The 18,763-nt window shown below is 40.6% G+C and overlaps 1 protein-coding gene across 1 annotated transcript in view; it reads left to right on the top strand.

The window, feature by feature from the left end:
• Positions 1-18,763, top strand: part of LOC130153806 (von Willebrand factor D and EGF domain-containing protein-like) — a 185,903-nt gene that overhangs the window by 61,260 nt on the left and 105,880 nt on the right. The window contains exons 6-10 of the mRNA XM_056349152.1: positions 609-744; positions 4,438-4,655; positions 7,457-7,530; positions 14,015-14,285; positions 17,280-17,458. Coding sequence (XP_056205127.1) covers positions 609-744; positions 4,438-4,655; positions 7,457-7,530; positions 14,015-14,285; positions 17,280-17,458 — 878 coding nt within the window. The remainder of the gene's footprint in view (positions 1-608; positions 745-4,437; positions 4,656-7,456; positions 7,531-14,014; positions 14,286-17,279; positions 17,459-18,763) is intronic.

Genomic DNA, 18,763 nt, shown 5'->3' with positions numbered 1-18,763 from the left:
AATTCCCATTTCTGACTAGCCCTGAGTGCTCCTTCTGCTCTTGCCCCGGGAAAACAGCCAGACAGAAATGGCACAACCCAAGCTCTTTCCCTGGCCACTGAAGATGCAGTATGTCATGTACAGAGAAATCCTTCCTCCACCCATAGCAGGAAAGGGGAACTGGGCAAAGATTGCGTTCACTTTGCACTGGGGGCAGAGTACAAACACAGAGTCCATGATCATGAGGTGATGCCATACTCCAGGCCATGTTTATTCTCCTAGTGCATTGGAACTGGAGCTCATTTTAACAAGGAACATTAAAAATTAATAAATTCTATGGTATCATGCTATTTCAGGCTGAACAAAAACCTGTTTTGAGATTAGGAGAAGCAATTAGGCACTATGTATGACAATTGCAAACATTTTCTTAACTGCCAAGTGTTACAGTATTTCAGCAAGTTCATCTTATGAAGTTGAAGATCATGATTACAAAGATTATTACAAAGATTATTATTACTTTACAAGCAATTATGTATTTTTGTAATTGATTAAAACACTCAACATTTCATAAATATCAGTATTGCCTAATTAATCTGTCAGTGTTCTAAAAATTATTTTCTTATTTCCAGTTTTTACCTGAATCACTACAAATTGCAGAGGATGGCAAAGAGCATGTTTTGACCATTCTAAGCACTGTACCCATTGCCTGTCCTGGGCAGGATGATTCCTGTAAAATTACTTTGCAGCTAAGTACTCAGGATTTGGGTAAGAGTTTTATATATCAGTATCAAATCAATGTGATTATTTTTTCCTGTATTTATGTTACAATGAAATCTTATGGAAATTATAAGATGTGAATAGCAACAAAGGGCAGAAGCTATAAAATCAACAAACCAGGCCATACATTTGTTTGCAAAATAAAATAAATTATAATATCACACATGTTTTTGAGGACAAAAAAATAATCTGACTAGCAACAAACTGAACAAGAGTCCGTTGAGATTTATGGATGAAATAACTAGGAGTAGAAGAAGTTATTTTAAATTCCAGGAGTATAAAATTCCATTTTAAGTTTTTGTAGCAAGAATGGTCTTAGGTAGAATAATTTCATTAATTATCAATAAGAAGCTCACCTGCAGATTTATTATTCAGTAAATGTGTACTGAAGCCTTTTTTTTCTTTCTTTTGCTGGCTTACAATTTTTGTCTAACTCTATAGAGAAGAAAAAAATCTTTCTTATATATCACTGTCTTTCTAAAAGTATTATTTTTTACTTGAAAACACTGACAATGTCACTAAGAAAATTCTTGCCCTTTTAATCAGTAAATGCTTACCTTCAGTTAATCTGATGGAATATCATGCCTAACCAAGGGAGGCATACATACATACATATTTACTTTCCATTTGCACTAAATAAAACACCCAACCCTCTTTCTAACAAGGCATTTATTTCTCTTCTACAAGTGACCTAATCAGAAAATGTTTAGAGGATTGCAGCCACAGTTTCTCTACCCACAAAAAGCCAGCCCCAAAAAAATGTTGGCAAAGCCCAAATAATTTGTGAATATTCTTCCCTTTCTAAATCCCTCTCCTTTCTCTCCCTATCATCAGCCAAGCGCTTAGACAAAAGAAAAAAATAATTCAAATGGCACCATAACACAATGATCTTAAACTGAACGGCACCTTATGGTTTCAGCAGCTGTGTTGGCTCTGGCACGTGGAGTACTTTGCATTTCTCCATGGCTCAGTGCTGCTCTGTTTTCTCCATGGCTCAGTGCTGCTCTGTTCTACGTATCACTTTTGGCTCAGCCTCTACCAGTCCATTAGGCAAACATCCGCTGAGCTCGTGGGAACAGAGTTCCTTAGGTGCTGAGGGAGCCAAGAGTGCAGGCTGGTGTGTGGTGGGACATCCCCACAGGCTCCGGGCAACTCACATACCTATCGTTCAAGAGGAGCGAATGAGAATGCCTCACATAAACTGTCAAAGGCATATTTTTAATACACATTTTCTTAGGCATTGATAAAGCCTTTCAAAATCTCACGGACAACGAATGCGTGGTCCAGGAGCTCTCAGGTGGAGGAGGTTTTGTTCGATAGATCGGATCTGTCTCAGATATATATATATAGAGAGAGAGATGGATAGATAGATCTCGGAGACTGAGGCTGACCCCTTGCCAAGGTCTTCTACAGTCCCACAAGGCGCATTTGAGTGGAAGAAAGAAGTGAGGCAAGACTTGCAGAAGGAGTTTTATTTTCAAGCCATCAGTGGGCTTGATGTGTCGGTGCCAGGAGGTGCCAGGATGGAGTCACAGCTCGACCAATTAACTAATCTTCGAAGGAAGTTGTCACTGAAATGAAGATTTTCCCTTGGTTTTAATCAACTCATTTCTGCAGCTTAAACTAACAACCAGCCCTAGCCCCTGATTGCTCCATCCTGAGGCTATTTCCTTGGATGACACTTGGGCCCTTTATGATCAATTTATGATATATTTATGAGACACCTATATATATTTAAGGCTGAGTACCTGCTGCTGGGTGTTTGCATAACAGCATGTTTGTTTTGTGCCTTTATAGTCTTTAGGGTCTATTATTTTATCTGAGGGAAAACTGTGGGCTTCTGAAAAGCGTAGTTGTGGCCACAGTGCTATGGATTGAAAAGAAAAACTATTTTAGCTGAGATTCATTTAAACCGAATAAATTAACTGACGAGCTCCTTGTCTGACTGAATGCATATAACAACACTGTTGTGCTAATTATGTAGGGAATAAGTGATAAGAAAGCTAATTACAAGCACAGAAATATCTCTCCAAGTTCAGACAATATCATAATGAATGCCAAGGCACAGCAGAGGCACTGGAGTTTGGCTTCTGTTAAGTTTATCATTACTATTTTGACAAGAAGATTTTCTTTGATTTTAAACTTTTGTTCTAGATTGTGAGCACAGCTCATGGGGCTGTAATGGCAATAGCTATTCCTCATGGAATCCTCCAATTTAATTGAATCAAGAACCTTGAAAGTGAGCCAGGACTTTTCTCTAAGATGTGAGGCAGCCTTTAAGGATTTGATATGAGAAATAATGTCCTATAAATTTTTCTAGGCTTTTAGTTCAGTTCCTACAGAACTCTACAGGGTTAATTTAAACTATATTTTATGAGTCTTTTCCATAAGTAATAAAACATTGATTATTTGATCATGTTAGAAATACTATTTTAAAATACTTGAATGTCATCTCCTATAAACTATTAAGCAGTTCTACAAATGGGAAGAACGATATGAAAATCACTTATTTACATATCAGATTAATTACATTGCCACCGTTTCTAGAACTTTGTTCTTATCAGCTAATAATTAATGGTCTGGGACAGAAAACCAAATACTCGGCACAAACCCTGGTGCTCCTGAAATCAGCAGTGAGATTCTGACTGGCTTCAGTAGGGCCATGATTTCATTTTTAACCTACCAAAGGATTAATGAAGGATTGGGCGACTTCTTGAGGAGCAGACACACACTGTGTAAAATGCATACCAGGTGGCTCAGAACCAAATGCTACTACAATTCAGTGTTTGTAAATAAAAACCACATCTATGGAAATGTAAATCCAGGTTTGTCCTTTACCTGAGACCTCAGCATGAAGAATCAGGACCCAAGAGAAGCGGACACCATGGGTCCTGCTACTAGAAGTGGTCCCTTTAGGAAAAATACAATGTGCAGAGGCAGAGCTGCATGAACAACTTGGGTTGCCATTGCCATATTGATTTTGTCACCACCCATCACTTCCTTCTCCATCCCAGATACTTACATAGCCAGTACCACCGCCACTTACTACTTTTCCACATTCCTTTAGTGAATTTATCCTCACAATGCCTCTGTAAAAGATAGAAATAAAACTACCATAATTTTACAGATTAGAAAGTAAAGCACCATGACCTAGCTAAGCCAAAAATACAAATACAAATCTGCTGCATTTGCCTTCCTGTCGTGGAGCCAAAGTTCACTAAAAGCTGACTCCAGAACTCTCTCTTTCCAGATAAAAAATTCTGTTTATCTTAAACTAAATAACTCCCAGCAGATACCTCCTTATAATAAAGCTGGTGAAAGATAAATGTTTTCCAGAAACATAGACTCATCTCTTTCTTTGTCATAAGAACTACTCATCTTCATTCCCTGAGCATGAACCCATAAAGATAAAACTGTCATGCCAGAAATATTAGCACCTGTGGAAAGCAAAGCACCACTGAGTTTCAGTAAACTGTCTGCTGAAGGGGGTGGGTGGGGAAAGCAGGGTGAAATGTGCAGAGGGATGTTGGATCCAGTCAGTCACAGCCTCCTTCATGCAAACCCCATCTGGTTTCAAGGCATGCGGGTCCCAGAATGTGAAACTTTCTATGGGACAGTAAACTGGGTACGGGCAACTGTTTGGGTAACTCTTGTCAGACCTGGTGTTGGTGTTCATTCCAGATAGCCAGCTCCCGGGGCCCCCAGACATCGCCCTTTCGGCATGCCAGGTGGATCTGTTGCGGGTGCCCTGCTCGGGAAGCAGCTGTGCAGCAGCCACGCTGACGGTGACAGCTGTGACAGACTTCGCTCGGGATGGGAACCGCACCAGCCACATCAGAGCTGAGCCAGTTGGACGGAGGGATTTTCTTTGGAGGGCTTATACACCCCAGGATGTGAAGGTCAGGTCCTAAAATAATTTTGGCAAATGCGTCAGATTTAAATGCGAGTTTTAGTATTGAAGAAAATGAGATGCTGATAAACCTTAACCATATAAACGTGTGGGGACCGCTGTCAGCAGTGTAAGCCAAAACAGCCTCTTTATACACCAAGCAAATTAACATGTAAAGCCTTGTGCTTTAGCAGATTTAGGTTTAATTATTAGTCAACACATCTGTAAGGCCGACAGCTGGATTATAAATGTAACCAGGTGTACTTGTGTATGCTGGAAGAGGAGAGAGGGAGAACATGGGTTAGGGGATTAGCATCTTTTCAAGAAGGAGAGCTAAGACGGAAGGTTTGGAGAAGTTTCTGGAAAGGCAGAGGAAAGGTAGTGCAGTAATGCAAAAGGAGGACTGGGACTCAGCAGTGCTGTGTTCTATTTGTGACTGCCAGGAATCACCAGGACACCTCCAACAACACATGTCGCTGATCCATCTCTTCCTTTATCCCTGCACGAAGGGTCCAAAAGGAAAATAACAAGAAACAACCTGGGAGGCCAGCCATGCTTCCCCTGCAGAAAGCCTGGCCAAAGGAGGGTGGCAAGCAAGGACCAGTCCATTGTCTGTGAAGTTGTTTCAGGGCCTCATCTGGGAAGTCTGAGAGCCATAATCCCACTGCCCAAGAGAATAAACCAGAGCACAGATTGACTCAGCTAAATTTCTCAGAGCAGTGGCACATCCAAGCTGGTATATTTTAAGTAACCGAAAACAACCCCCCAGTGAAATCTATAATTTCACTGCCCTAATTTTTGTGGATTTGCTCATGAAAGAATGAGATTAAACTGGACCAAAAAAATTTTGGTCTTCAAAGGTAAAATGCCTAGCATGGGACTATATCCTCTCTTCTCCAGCATTAGCTTCGTTTAAAATTTTTAAGATTGTTAAATCAGAAGTTGCAGGTAATTCAGTGTAGTGCACTCACAGAACCATATTTTTGCTTGAAGTTAGAAATGCTTTCATTAAAATATGAAAAAGCAGAAAGTGTAAAATGGAATTAATCAATGTTAATAATAAATTCCATCTATCTCAGTTAAAACATGATCTATGGAAACATAATGGACATTACCTTCGCTCCCCCCATTTCCCTGTTGCAGCTTTGCAGTTAGTTAGACGCCTTAATATAACGCAGTTCCTGCAACATATCAGGGAAAAATCTATATGTTAAAGTCCACATAATCTTTAGTCCTTCAGACTTGTTCCAATATTTTTGATTTATCCGAAAATTGAACGGAAATGGTGGGCAGAACATCCTCACACATTCAGACACCTGATAATGTGGATTTCTTCAGCAGACTGACTGCCTACAACAAGGACCCGCATCCTCTGCTGGGGTCAGGCAAGAAATGAGCAGAGCAGAAAGGGCCGCGTGGATTTGCTTGTGCAAAGGTTTTTCTTAGCAAGGTTGCGGCCATGGAGAAAATGGGAAAATTCTGAGACACTTCTTTATATCGCACTGCAGATACAAATACTACAATTGACCTCAGATCAAAATGCTGTTCTCAGTCCTCAAGACCATCACTCTTCATAGCCTGGTATGCCAGACACCGGTGGGTGTCTGTCTAAGCAGTGTCTGTGCAATGGTTAAGGGCATTCTGAAATACCAATGATGTATTGCTGCAGGTGAGGAATTTTGTCAGGAAGTGTGGTTCTATCTTCACCCTCTTATTCGGTTATTTAATTTCACCACTGTTCCTAACAGCTAAGTTCTTTGTCACTGAAAGAATGCACAAGGATATAGCGGCCATCCTTCTTCCCCGCTCTGCGGGTTGTAGTAGAACTAACTGAATTGCACCTCTGGACTTCTCATGGGCAAAGAGCGAGCAAAAAATTAACAGCCCTGGCGAAGAAATCAGCTTGGCAGGCTGGATATGGGAAAACCATAACACTTCATCACTCCCACCAGTATGACCGGGAGCTCTTCATATTGCAAATCACTGCACATCCCAGTACCGCATTTCTGAGAACTGAAAAGCAGAGTATTGAGCCATGAAAAAAACACCGTCTGGAGCAGACATGGCAATGCAAGCCCAGCACTGCCTGGCGTTCAGGCATTGCAACTTCAAAGGCAGTTGCCCTACCTCTGGCTTTCGCCAGCACATCTGCTCCTTGCAGGGGACCAGGACTCTCACACCTCGTCTTGTGCCCAAGTAACGAAAAGCTGATGCAGCTGAAGATCTCTGCTGCTGTGGTAGATCCTTGCCTCTTTTATTCACAGGCCAGACAGCTCCAGCAGTCTGATCTGGGGCCTCGTTGCCAGTATCCGATCGATAACCTGCACATCATATATACCAATCAGCCATTCAGATTCTATGTCAGGAAATCTAAGGTCAAATTAGGGGACAGGCAGTGACTACTACTAAAATATGCTAATGCTACTTAATTACAACATACCTTATACCATAATTCAGGAATTAAAATTAGTACAATTTAATGAGCACTGTACTCTCTTGATAATTCCAGTGAATGATCTACTTCTTAGCAAAAAAAAAGTTTAATAAAAAAGCTTCACTTTTTACCAGATAAAGACAGACAGGGCATTACATCAGGTGGAATCAGAGCACTTTGAACTCCCTTACTGCATGTGATTAAACTCCGTTGTTTGAAAGTGAAGCCTATTCTGTACCCATTCGCAATCATGTTTTAGAAGTCAGATTTTAGTTTGCACTTGACACATGAATCCTGCCCCTAATGTTTTGTGAGGAACAGTAATGAAGAAAAACTGCTGTGTAGACTGTATTCATTACACATTTCATTTTAACTAGGTCACAGTTCGAGACCTCCCAACAGGGAACTGCTACTCTTTCACTGATCCACACATTATCACATTTGACGGATGGTGAGTATTCTACTTTGAAATAATTTGGCTCAATTACTGCAGTTTTCAGTTTCTGGATGTAGCGTGCATTTGGTTTTACATTAGAATATCAAAAGAGCATTGTAGTAGTTTGCTTATAGTGATTAATGTAGTGCTTCAATAACATACATGGTTTCCTTCCAACTGTTTACACTCCTTTTAACAAAAGGACTAGAAGTGGATTAATCTTGAAGCAGCAGTGGTTTTGAGCCTGAATAATTTTTACAAGACAAAGGCCAGATTCCAAAACGGTCTTCAGAGCCATCATTAATGACCCTGTGAGGATGTCTGCACCGTGTCACATCACATTAGTGGCACCCCAGTTCCACACAAGTGAGCCATTACATCCCAGTAGTGGCACAGTATGCAGGGACAGCCTGGTCCTTCCTAGCAGTTTAGTAACACCTGGTGCAAAGTCACTCAGCCCAAGGATTCTCTTGCATCCTTCTGCTTCCAGAGCTGGTTTATACATGGCTGCATCTCGGCATGGAGTTGACAGTCATAATCACAAACAAGAAACCATAAACATGGTCATACTGTCTCAAATACAAGAAGTTCAGAAAATATAAGTGACAAATATCAGGGAAAGAGTGCAAAAATGAAGTTGTACACCCTCCCGTCCTGTCCAGATATCCTTCTATATTATCCAGATGTTGCTTGAAGACTTACTGAGACAAAGATGGTATCTTTGTGTTTGACAGCCTGTACAGGACAGAACATTTCTTCAGTTAACTTCCCTAATCATTCATTCATCTATGTACACCAGCTATTTAACATAACAGAGAGATTTTACCGTTTGCATCTGGCACGTTTGATCCAAAGTTGCTAATATTTCAGATCACATTCCAGGTTTGTCATTCCGCCGTTAACCTCCTAATAGCACAGATAATGACTTTAGGCGCACAGTGTCCACAGGGGCTCAGCAGGCATGATATTCTAATTTTGATATCCTAATGTCCCAATTTCAGTCCAGCATGCTCTGGAGGTAGCATCCGAAATGACATCAAAGCTGGAGAAATCTGTTGGTGAAAGGTAGGAAAGGCAGTGACTTCATTCAAGGTTACATGCCTCCTCAAATAAAGATTTCACCTAAACTGTGTAGTCTCAGCTACAAAATTAGCTCTGCACATCTGGGGCTTTCCAGTTACCCTCCTGCTTTTCTAAATACCATTTATAACGTGGCCAGGCACTTGTTTCATCCATGTTTGGTTGCTCAATATGTAGAAGAGCTAGTGGAAGAGCTAGGAGAGGTGCAAAGGCATTCCCATGCCTCATGTATCCACAGTTATTTCAGCTCTGGGATATTAACATAGACTAAAATATTATTTCACAACTCTCTACAAACATTTATATTCTAAAATATTCCTTTCTAGTTTAGGGCTAAGAATGGACAGTAATCTGCCAGGTTGTTGTGTTTGAGAAGTCATAAATTACTGGAAAGTGCCTCTTGGAAGGGGGGAGCGCTCTCAGCCACAGAACACATTTTTATATTGCTTCCATGGGAAAAAAAAAAAGGTCTAAAATAAAATCAAGCAAATTTGAGTAACTCATTTTGCAAGTTTGTGTTACTGATAGCACAAAGAAATGCTTCTAAGCATTTTACGATTCTGTTTGAGCACAGGGAGTTTGGAAAAGCTCTTTCTTCTGTGGCATCCTGCCTCAGAGTCACACGGACTTGAAACAGAAAAATCCCAGGATTAGCCTGGCCCCTCGATAACTGCACATTTCTTCTTTGTGGATGGACATTCATTACAGCTCTGTCCAGCGTAGCTTTAAATGAGCCAAGCTGATGGGGCTCCTGCCATCTCAATAACTAGGTTATTTCACTAAGATATATCACTCCTTGATATTCAGCCAAGTTTCTCACCCATCATTTCACAGTCTTATTACCCCTACTTAAATTCCCATCTATTATTGTAAATAATTTCTCTTTCAGTTATTGTAATGATTATGCTACCCTATTACACATCAGTTAAGCAACTTCTTTGTCTGCCTATCCAAAAAAATGTTAGCACATTAGCAAATGATTTTAAAGCTCTGTATTTAAGGAATGCAATTCCTGCTTCTGTCCTCATGCAAACCTGTAACCTAAAGACAAAGGCTGACACAGAGGTGTGGAACAGAGGCATTGCCCTTTGACCATCAAAGGGTACTGGTGGGAAATGGTGTTTGAAATGAGGCGTGCATTAGGTCTTGCGAATGGAAGAATTGTACAAAAAGCTTGCGGGCTCCAGTATGAAAACATCTGAGTGCACCTCAATAATAAAAAAATTATCAGAAAGAAAGTGATCTGCAGATTGTAAACAGTGAAGCAAGAGGAAGTAAAAGGCTAAGGGAAACTTCTCCTGGGGACTATGAAGTGATAGGCTGAGAGGATGAGTTCATCAGCTCTTGGGCATCAATCAGACAATATTATCCATGGAAATCCCTTTGTCCCACCACAAAGCTTGTAGGTCAGCTCACAAGGAGACAGCAGCCTCTAAGATCAAACTGTTGTAGGCAGAGCTGCTGTGGGTGGGTGGTGATCAGCTGTGCCTTCGGCACCCTTTCCGCCGCTGGATCCTGGGGGTGGCTCACTGAAGGACCGTCAAGTGAAAAGCAAGGGAAAGTCTAAAGACAGGGAATATTGCCAACAGCAAAATGGGAGGACTGTTTTCTACGCCAACAGGCATGCACATAAATATATTCCTGCCTTCCCCAAAGTTGCTTGCCTTCTTTTACTTCCCCATTAGCGAAAAGAAGTAAAAAAACCCAATGGGGAAAAGCAAGGATGAAAACAAACAGGACAATAGAGAACGGCAACCATTTTTGGTTTCCAAAATTTGAACTGGAAGCATTAAACATTTAAAATTTATCTTAAAAATATTGATTCCAAAAATTTCTTAACAAACTTGTTGGATAAATGGAAAATGGCATGAAAAACAAAAGACTGGGAGTTTTGGGGTTGTTTGGGTTTTTTTGGTAGTGGGTAGTTTCATGAGATTTCGCAATAATACTTCATTTTGTCACTTTTGTAGTGATGTTTTCAATGGTTTTTAATCTGACATACTGAGAACATTACATGTGAGGTAGTTCGCTATTCATTAGAAAACTGAAATATCTAACTCTGTCTTCTAATGCTAACACTCCCCTTGGTACGCTCCCTGAAATATATTTTGGTAGGAAAAATTATCTTGTAATCTTTTCATTCTTTTGACCAAAGGAAGTGACTGAAAATCAAAGAATGTGTCATATTTTACAGTGTAAGCACAATCAGTTTGTGTATATTGGAGCATAGATGTGAAATAGCGTTAATTATACTAGCTAAAATCCAGAGAGAGCACTTTCTTTTATAGCAAAGTACCTTCTAAATTAAACAAATGTGAAAGCCTGGTAAAGGAAAAGTATAGCCCTCATTACTAGTTATGGCACATTATAAATATAAAAGCTTTTCACGCCATAAATTGTAGATTCTTAAATATGAAGTACTAGCTTAAAACTAAATAAGCAGAAAATCCTTTTAAGGTAAAATATAAAAGGGAAATGTTTCTTGACTGGTGAAGTATATATATCATTCATGTTATTTTGCATTTTTCCTTAAATAAGAGGAAAAAAGATTTTTCAGATTTCTCGACCATTTATGCTAATCCATCCATCAACATTATCACAGGGACAAGGGCTCCATTTCGTGCACGATGACAAAATCCCTGAGCTTGCACAGCCTCACCCTTCTGGCTGGTTTCATGGCAGTCATCGCAGCATCCCACAATTAAGTCCCGGGCACGAGTAGCCCTGCTAGAGGTGCTGTTCTTTTTGATAGCCTGTAGAAGTTTATACCATTGAGTGACTGCTGAACGTAACCCAGCTGCTTTGCTCCCCCAGAACAACATGACCAGTCCTAAATGTTGAGCGCTCTGAAACCAGAGAACATCCTCCAGCATCACCCAGCACTTCCCAGGGTCACAAGTAGCATAAAGTAGTTCTTACCGGCAAGGAAAGGGGGAACCTGGAGGGACGTGTCAGCAAATCAAATAGTTTGGTGGCAAAACTGTGGTGAGAAATCTTTAGATAAGCCATAATAACTGAATGAATAAAAAGGTGAAGTGTAGCTTGGTGAAGAGTAAGTGCATTGTGTTAGTCTAACACTACTAGTAGTAATTGTTTACATATATGTATATTTCCTTCTGTCTCTCTCTTAGGATAAACCAACAGAAACAATTCCTACAGCATCTCGCTGTCATAACCAAAGATTTAGGAGCATTTTATAATTCTTGGATTAAGAGCACAATTTGAGCTGTCATTTCATGCTGGGACAAAAACTTGCTGCACCCCTTGAAAAACAGCCCGACCACATAGAAGGGGAGGGAGGGAACCCCTTTCCGCCCAGTACATCCACAGCCACAGATTATCAGGGAAGCGGGACGGGGAAATACGCTGTGGAGGGCAGCTCAGACACAAGCGGTGGTGCCTGGTTCACAAAGAACACACAGAGCTCCCTCAGGCAAGAGCCCCAGTATCTCTACTTCATGCTTTTAGTGCCACCAGTAATTTCTCAAATGTTGTCCAAAGAATCATTATCACAATTACAGTTGTATAAACATCACCTGACTACATTCAATTACCCATTCAAGTAATTCAAAGGCAGCTGAAAGCTTCAATTTAGACACTTACAGATTTGTTATGGGCTATGCAATCTATGCCATGACTTAATTGAAGGACTCTAAGTGACTTCCAGGAGAGTTGGATTGGGTCCACTGTCAATGCTTGTTAAGCAGTAAATAGCTCCCATGACTGCAATGATATTTATATGCATATGCTAATACAGTCTTATTTATCAGATACAGCTGATTAGTCTGGGTACAGCCATTCCGATGCATTATGTTCCATCAACCTCTCTAAACACCTTTCCTTCTAAACTCCCCCCGCTGAAGCAAACTGTGAAAGTAGATTCTCATAAAATACGCTGTCTGCTCTGTCTCTCCCGTGAAGATGTCCAAATTGAACTAATACTTGATGTTAAAGGAGATTATCTATTCTTTTGTTGTCCTTAGTTCTAATCAATCTTAGGAACAGCATCTGCACAGCGTACTTAGGATTTATGTACCTGATTAGATAATAAGATGAGACAGAGCCATTCAAAATCTTATCATTTTATGGCCAGCTTCACTAAGTTTTTCAAGATGCAAGATAAAGTCAGATGTGTTTCCTAGCAGGGAAAAGCAATTGGAGTTTAAAATCTTGCTGTGCTTTAAGCTGCATAGTTTTGTATGGCTTCTACTCTGAAGACAAATAAAATGCAGATATAGACATGCTAAAAAATCTTCGTTCTTGAGCCATTTGTTCCTCTGTATACGAAACATTAACAGACTGAAAAACAAGATTGGTGTTTGCATGAGGCAGTGCTTAAAAGTAATCTTGTTATTTAGTTGAGGTGTTTTACACATTCCTTTTTACATTTTCTTTTATTTTTTATTGTAAAAAAGAATAACGCTTATTATTGTAAGCTCATAGCTTAGCTTCCATATTACTTATTTTCATAAAAATCATATTTAAGACTAAATGCAGTGCCTTCAAAGAAAGTAGAATAATCCATCACTTTTAAAGATGGCAGCTGTTGGCTTGTGAGTAGCAAACTCCAGCAACATATATAAAGTATACACCTACTGTTTACTTTTATACATCATCAGAATAAAATAGAGTAAGGATAAGATAAGCTTATGGAGTGAGACAATAGAGAAGGAGCAGAGGAGGATCCTCTCACAGGTCCCTGCTATGGAAATCCAGGGTCTACAGGTGGGAAGAGGTTTGCCTGGCTGGTGCAGAGGGGAAATACTTGCAAAGTTATTTGAGTTCTGCTGCTCGTAGCCTCACTACCATGGTGCACGGACCTTCTGTACAGGGGAGAAAGTCCCAAAGTGTTCAACACACTGCCCTGTGCTGATTGCCAACCCGTTCGGAGTGAAAGTTGGGCTTACAGGGTGGTTGTTGCTGGGGGAGGAACCAACTTGGTTGTAACCGGTTTTCAGCAGAATCCCAGTTTTTCACAGGCAGCGTTCACCTCACCACTGCCAGCCTTGTCAAGGTTGGCGGTTAGTCACAGAAGAGGTTATTTGAGCACTGATTTTGCTTTGAAGACTATCGTGCTGTAAAGTATCCGGTTAGAACCAAAACTTATTTATTAAGGCCTGAAGTCAGGGACTTCTTCCCATTCTCTTTTTATCAAATGTTTATCCTTTTTATCCATGCCCATTGCCATAGCACCAGCTGGGAGAAGAGAGCTACCCTCTCTTCACGTGAATTCTTGTGCACTTCCAGCTAAGAGCTGCAGCAGCATTCCCTTGCTTATGGTGCCAGAGAAACAATCCCCTGCACGTTGATTTTTCCCTCCTTCTAATTAAGGAGCGCCGCCGCACCAGCACTGACAAACAGGCATCACAGGTGGCTGCTCTGGGTCTCTAAATCCTCTTTTTGGTTTGTTGCTTTTTAGGCGCTACGATAACTATAAAATCGGCACCTTCCTTTTGTGCCGGAGCGTGTCGCGGGTGTTTGAAGTGCACGTTCGGCAATGGGATTGCGGAGGCCGCCGGTCCGCCACCGCCTGCAATTGTGGCGTAGCTGCAAGAGAGGGGGGTGACACTGTGGTGCTGGACACCTGCAATGGCCATTTTCAGGAGAGCAGACCCCAGCTGGCCATCAAAAGCACTGAAGCATCACCACCGGTCAAAATCCTACAGTCCTACGGAGGGAGAAAAATAACAGTACGTGGGTATTTCAGTACTCTTGTTGTTGTTGTTCTTTAAAAATGTGAGTTTAATATTTCTGAATTATTAATGGATTTGCTATGAAACATCTATCTGAAGCCATAAGAGCGCCTACAGCAAAATGTACCGAAAAACAAGATGCAGGGAAGAAGCTGGTTAAAGTGTTAGTTTAACAAACTGTAAAACAAAGCAAAATAAATAACTATGGAAATTTCTCAGAGACATAGCGGAGTGCCAGTAGCGTTACTCACTCTCCACAGTATGGCAATCCGCTCTCAGCTTGTTTATGCTAGGCACTACTCAACTGCATCCCATAAAGCAAATTTCTTTGCAGAGCTTAGGATATAAATATTCAAGGAAAGATCATAGGTAGCAGAATAATGTTGGTTATAGAGCTGGACAGTAAGGCAAAATTAGTCAGATCCAGATAGCCCTCAAAAGCCATGAAAATGGGCTGCAAATGTGCAACATTTGGTATAACTTAAAGTATTTGCCTAAAAAACGTATGGCCGCAGCATACTTAAGTATCACTTATCCACAGTAACCCAGTGAAATCACTGGAAGAATAAGAGCAGGCAGCACCAGGGGCTCTGGTGACGAGAAGAGCCACAAATCATGGCTGAGATGATTTTATCCTAGAGTTGTATCATCAAGATTTATTGGCAGGAAATGTTTTGGATGAAGATGATTCCATGGAAGAGCCAGAATGATGCAGGGAGTGCCTGTGCTTGGCTCTCCTTGTGATCTCTTTTGCAATAGATCTTTGCAAGGTAGTAATTGTAAGTCTGTTAATAATAGAAAAGAGAAAAAGCAGGAAGCAAGCTGTCATTTCATTTTGCAACTGAATGCGATATAATTACTGTTTTATTACCAGAATAATCTAGCAAGGAATCCCTATTCTGGTTTACACTTCATCTAAGTCTCAGTGAAACAAATCAGGATGCACCCAGGACACAGATATGTATCTTGCACTGATCTGAACGGGAATCTGTAGGAATTGTGCAGCAAGGAACAGGACACCTGATCGCACCACTGTGCATGGTGGATCCCGATCTGCTCAGCGGCTGCCCGTGACCAGCCATGTGCCGTGTGGGAGCCAGCTCCCGTGCCATTCAAGCCTGATGCTTTGAACAGGGTTAAGTCACTTGCTTTTCTGTGCAACTTAGCAGCTTCCAGCAGCTAGTCACTATCTGGAGAGGTCTCAAAAAAGCTTCTCCAAAGCCTCAGTCAGCAGCGTTAAATCCAGGTGGGATACAGAAAAGCTGGGCAGTTGTTCAGTCCTCAGTGGCGGATGGGATGTTTTGCCTGGGGCAGCAGGAGAAGAAAGGCTTATAGCCCTCTGAATTCCTGAAATAAATCCACACCTGGCAATATTACAGACAACACAGAAGACTGAAGCAGCTCATGCAGTCCTGACTGCAAGGATGTTATACGCAGCCTTGTAGGAAATGCTCCTCCCTGTAGTAAAGCATGTAATTAAGAGGCACATGTTTACCTGAAGAAGGAAATCAAATCCTACTGAGCACTGTGTCAGCTGAAGGTCCTCTGCTCTACCTATTAAAATACTAAGAAAAAATTAATTCATCAGACCATCTGAGATTTATGGCGGGGAATTTTTTTTTTGTTTTTTAAACTTACCTTGGGAAGTGAAGCATACAGCTGAGGTGGAGGTACAGCCAAGGTGGAGGTACAACAAAGAACAGATGTATGCAAAGAACTGGGTTTATATGATGATGTTCATTACTCACCAAGGCCAATAATTATTGAAAAAGGGAGGTTATAAGTGCCCTTATCAAAACATAGAGTTCAAAACTGTGTCCCGGGCTGTTGTGGCCATCAGGGGCACTTTGTGGCTCCACTCGGCTGGACGAGGAGAACGCTTGCAGAGAACTCCTCAGAAACTATTCTCACGCCTAAAATGATGACAGGGAAGCTAAAATTGGCAAGATTATTATTTAGCGAAGCCAAGATGTAACCTCTGGATGCCAGCACAGAAATACAAATACAAGCTAGTTGCTTCTTTACAGATATTAATAGATTCACTCGGGAGGAATGTATAAAGGACCAAAAAATCCCCACTAAAAGAAAAAAAAAAATGGACATTATTTGGCTGAATAAATTATACTGAGGCAGGGGTCACTTGAAAAAAGAAAAATTATTATTTTCAAATGATTGTAATGTGGTGTTTCCAACTATTTAATTTACTTTTTAAGATTAACTGAAAATATTTAATTTTGGGTTAAAAAATACCAAGCTAAGGTTACTTATGTGGACAGAGTGCTCCTGCTCCCACTCCTGGCACAGATCAGTTTCAAAATAATTTTCATTTTAACTGTAAAAATAAAGCAAATAAACAAAGATACATTTCATTTGAACAGGTTATTTTTTCCCTATTATTTGGTTGGGACACCAATCTGAAATATCCATTATCCACACAGTTATTCCATTGTCTTTACCTCAAGATTTTTTTTTTTCTTTTAAAGGTCAGTGTAAGCCTACCGCAAGTTCTTTAATGAGAAAATTACTTTATCCACTTTAAAACACAATCTCTTCTGGGTAAGCCAGCCCTGGAAAATGAAACAATTTTTCAGAGGGAAGAAAGCTGTTTTTCAAACTTGGCAGTTTATCTAAAAGAAATTATTTCCTAGGCAAAGACTCAAGGGTGGCCTTATTGTCATGGAAGTCACTTCAAAAATTAGCTGGTAACTTACCAGTGGGAAAACTTCAATAGATGTAATTACTAATTTAAAAAGAAAGTACTTGTGCAGTTTTATGTTTATGTAATGCTATCAGATATTGGTACCATAGAATCTGAAAGCAAGCTAAATAATAGCACAAATAAATATTTATAGTGTATCTAAGTGAGCTTAAATTACTCCTGCCATTGCTTGCATCCAACTTTGATATTTTCATTTATAGAAAGGGATGGTTTTTTTGCATAAAAAGCTTAATAACAGCTTCAGTTTGCTGGGATTTTTTCTGCCTCTTCAGATCCTGTTCCCTTCGGGGGCATTCGTGCGAGCCGATTTAAGCGAGTGGGGAATGGGCCTGACAGTGAGGGTGCCGGGCAGCGATTTCAACAGCACCAGCGGTTTATGTGGCCTCTTTGACGGGATCAGTCACAACGACCTGAGCAACGTGCCAGAGGAAGACTTCATAGAGGAGTGGAGGTACAAAGCAAGAGCGGATCCCTGCCTGGGAGATGCTCCATAGTGCTGTTTCAAGGGGTGTTGACAGGTTTATTTCATTGCATACTCCCCTAGTGACCTGACAGAGAGATCTGCTTCATCTAGCAAGGGAATCCTGGAGACCCATTCCCATCCTAACAGCCCAGGGGCTTAATTTTCAGCCAGCACAACACACACAGGCAGTTACTGAGAAAGAAGTTGTATATCCGCCAGTGATGTCATGCTAACAGCTGTGTTAAGATCCCATTCAGCTGTTAAAAAAAAATGCAGTTCTCACTCACATTGGAAAATGTAGATAACTGACAATAGGGATTAATTAAGGGTTTGGTATTTCCCTTGTTCTTTTATTCCTGAACGCTAATTACAATATGTGAGTATAGATTAAATGTTACATTTTGACAAAGTGGGGTAATGTATGTACCATGCTAAAACTTAATATCTCCTCTACTGATAATGACAGTGAGCTCTAAAAACTTGCACTTTCTGAGACAGATGGTCTGGAACCAAAGCCAAGAGTCTGGTGCTCTGACATATCTCTGTCCCTCTCCCTATCTCTATCCCACCTTTTAATTCTTGTTGCTGAATTCTACACCTGCCTATTAGGTGTTCCCAAAACAAAGATGGGTTTGGTTGACTATGTAGATTTGTTCGTGAAGTATGTTTCGCAAATAAGGAAAAATAAGGCAAACCACCTTAGCATAGCACTTACTGGGAACTTAGCACAAGCTTACAGGAACAATAAATGTTTAGACCTATTACTTTCTAGAAAATAAACAAACTCCTCTACCATATTCTAGTTATATTCAATGGCCTAAGTAATGGCTATTTAATTGCAATTTTGACTTGTCATTACAAATTGTACTATTTAGAGTTCAGCAGACATCTTCAACATCTTCATAAGGCGATAATCAGTCAGAGCTTGCTTCTGGGAAGGCAGATACAGAAATAGTTTGAGCAAGAGACGATCAGTTGTCGACTACACAAAAAGGGGTTAACAAGATCCTTAGGAGGACCTCTTCAAAGAAAGTTTGTTGAAAGATCAAAAGGCAAAGCACAGTATATAGGTATTGACTTATAAAACAGTGAGGAGCTTTCTAGGGTTCGGCATATACGATGGAGATACTTCAGGAAAGGCAGGAGAAGCTCCTGCTAAGGAAGAAGGGCAAGAGGGGTGATGAGTTTCACCTTGCAGTACTCCCAAGGAGGGATTCTCAAGGACTCTTCAGAACCTGGTTAAAAACTCAGGCCAACGGAAAGGCGAAGGCCACCTCTAGAGGAGATTGGATC

This window comes from Falco biarmicus, chromosome 8 (assembly GCF_023638135.1).
Source record: "Falco biarmicus isolate bFalBia1 chromosome 8, bFalBia1.pri, whole genome shotgun sequence".
Lineage (NCBI taxonomy): Eukaryota > Metazoa > Chordata > Aves > Falconiformes > Falconidae > Falco > Falco biarmicus.
The sequence above is the reverse complement of the archived record's forward strand: the minus strand, read 5'-3'. Positions and strand labels throughout refer to the sequence as shown.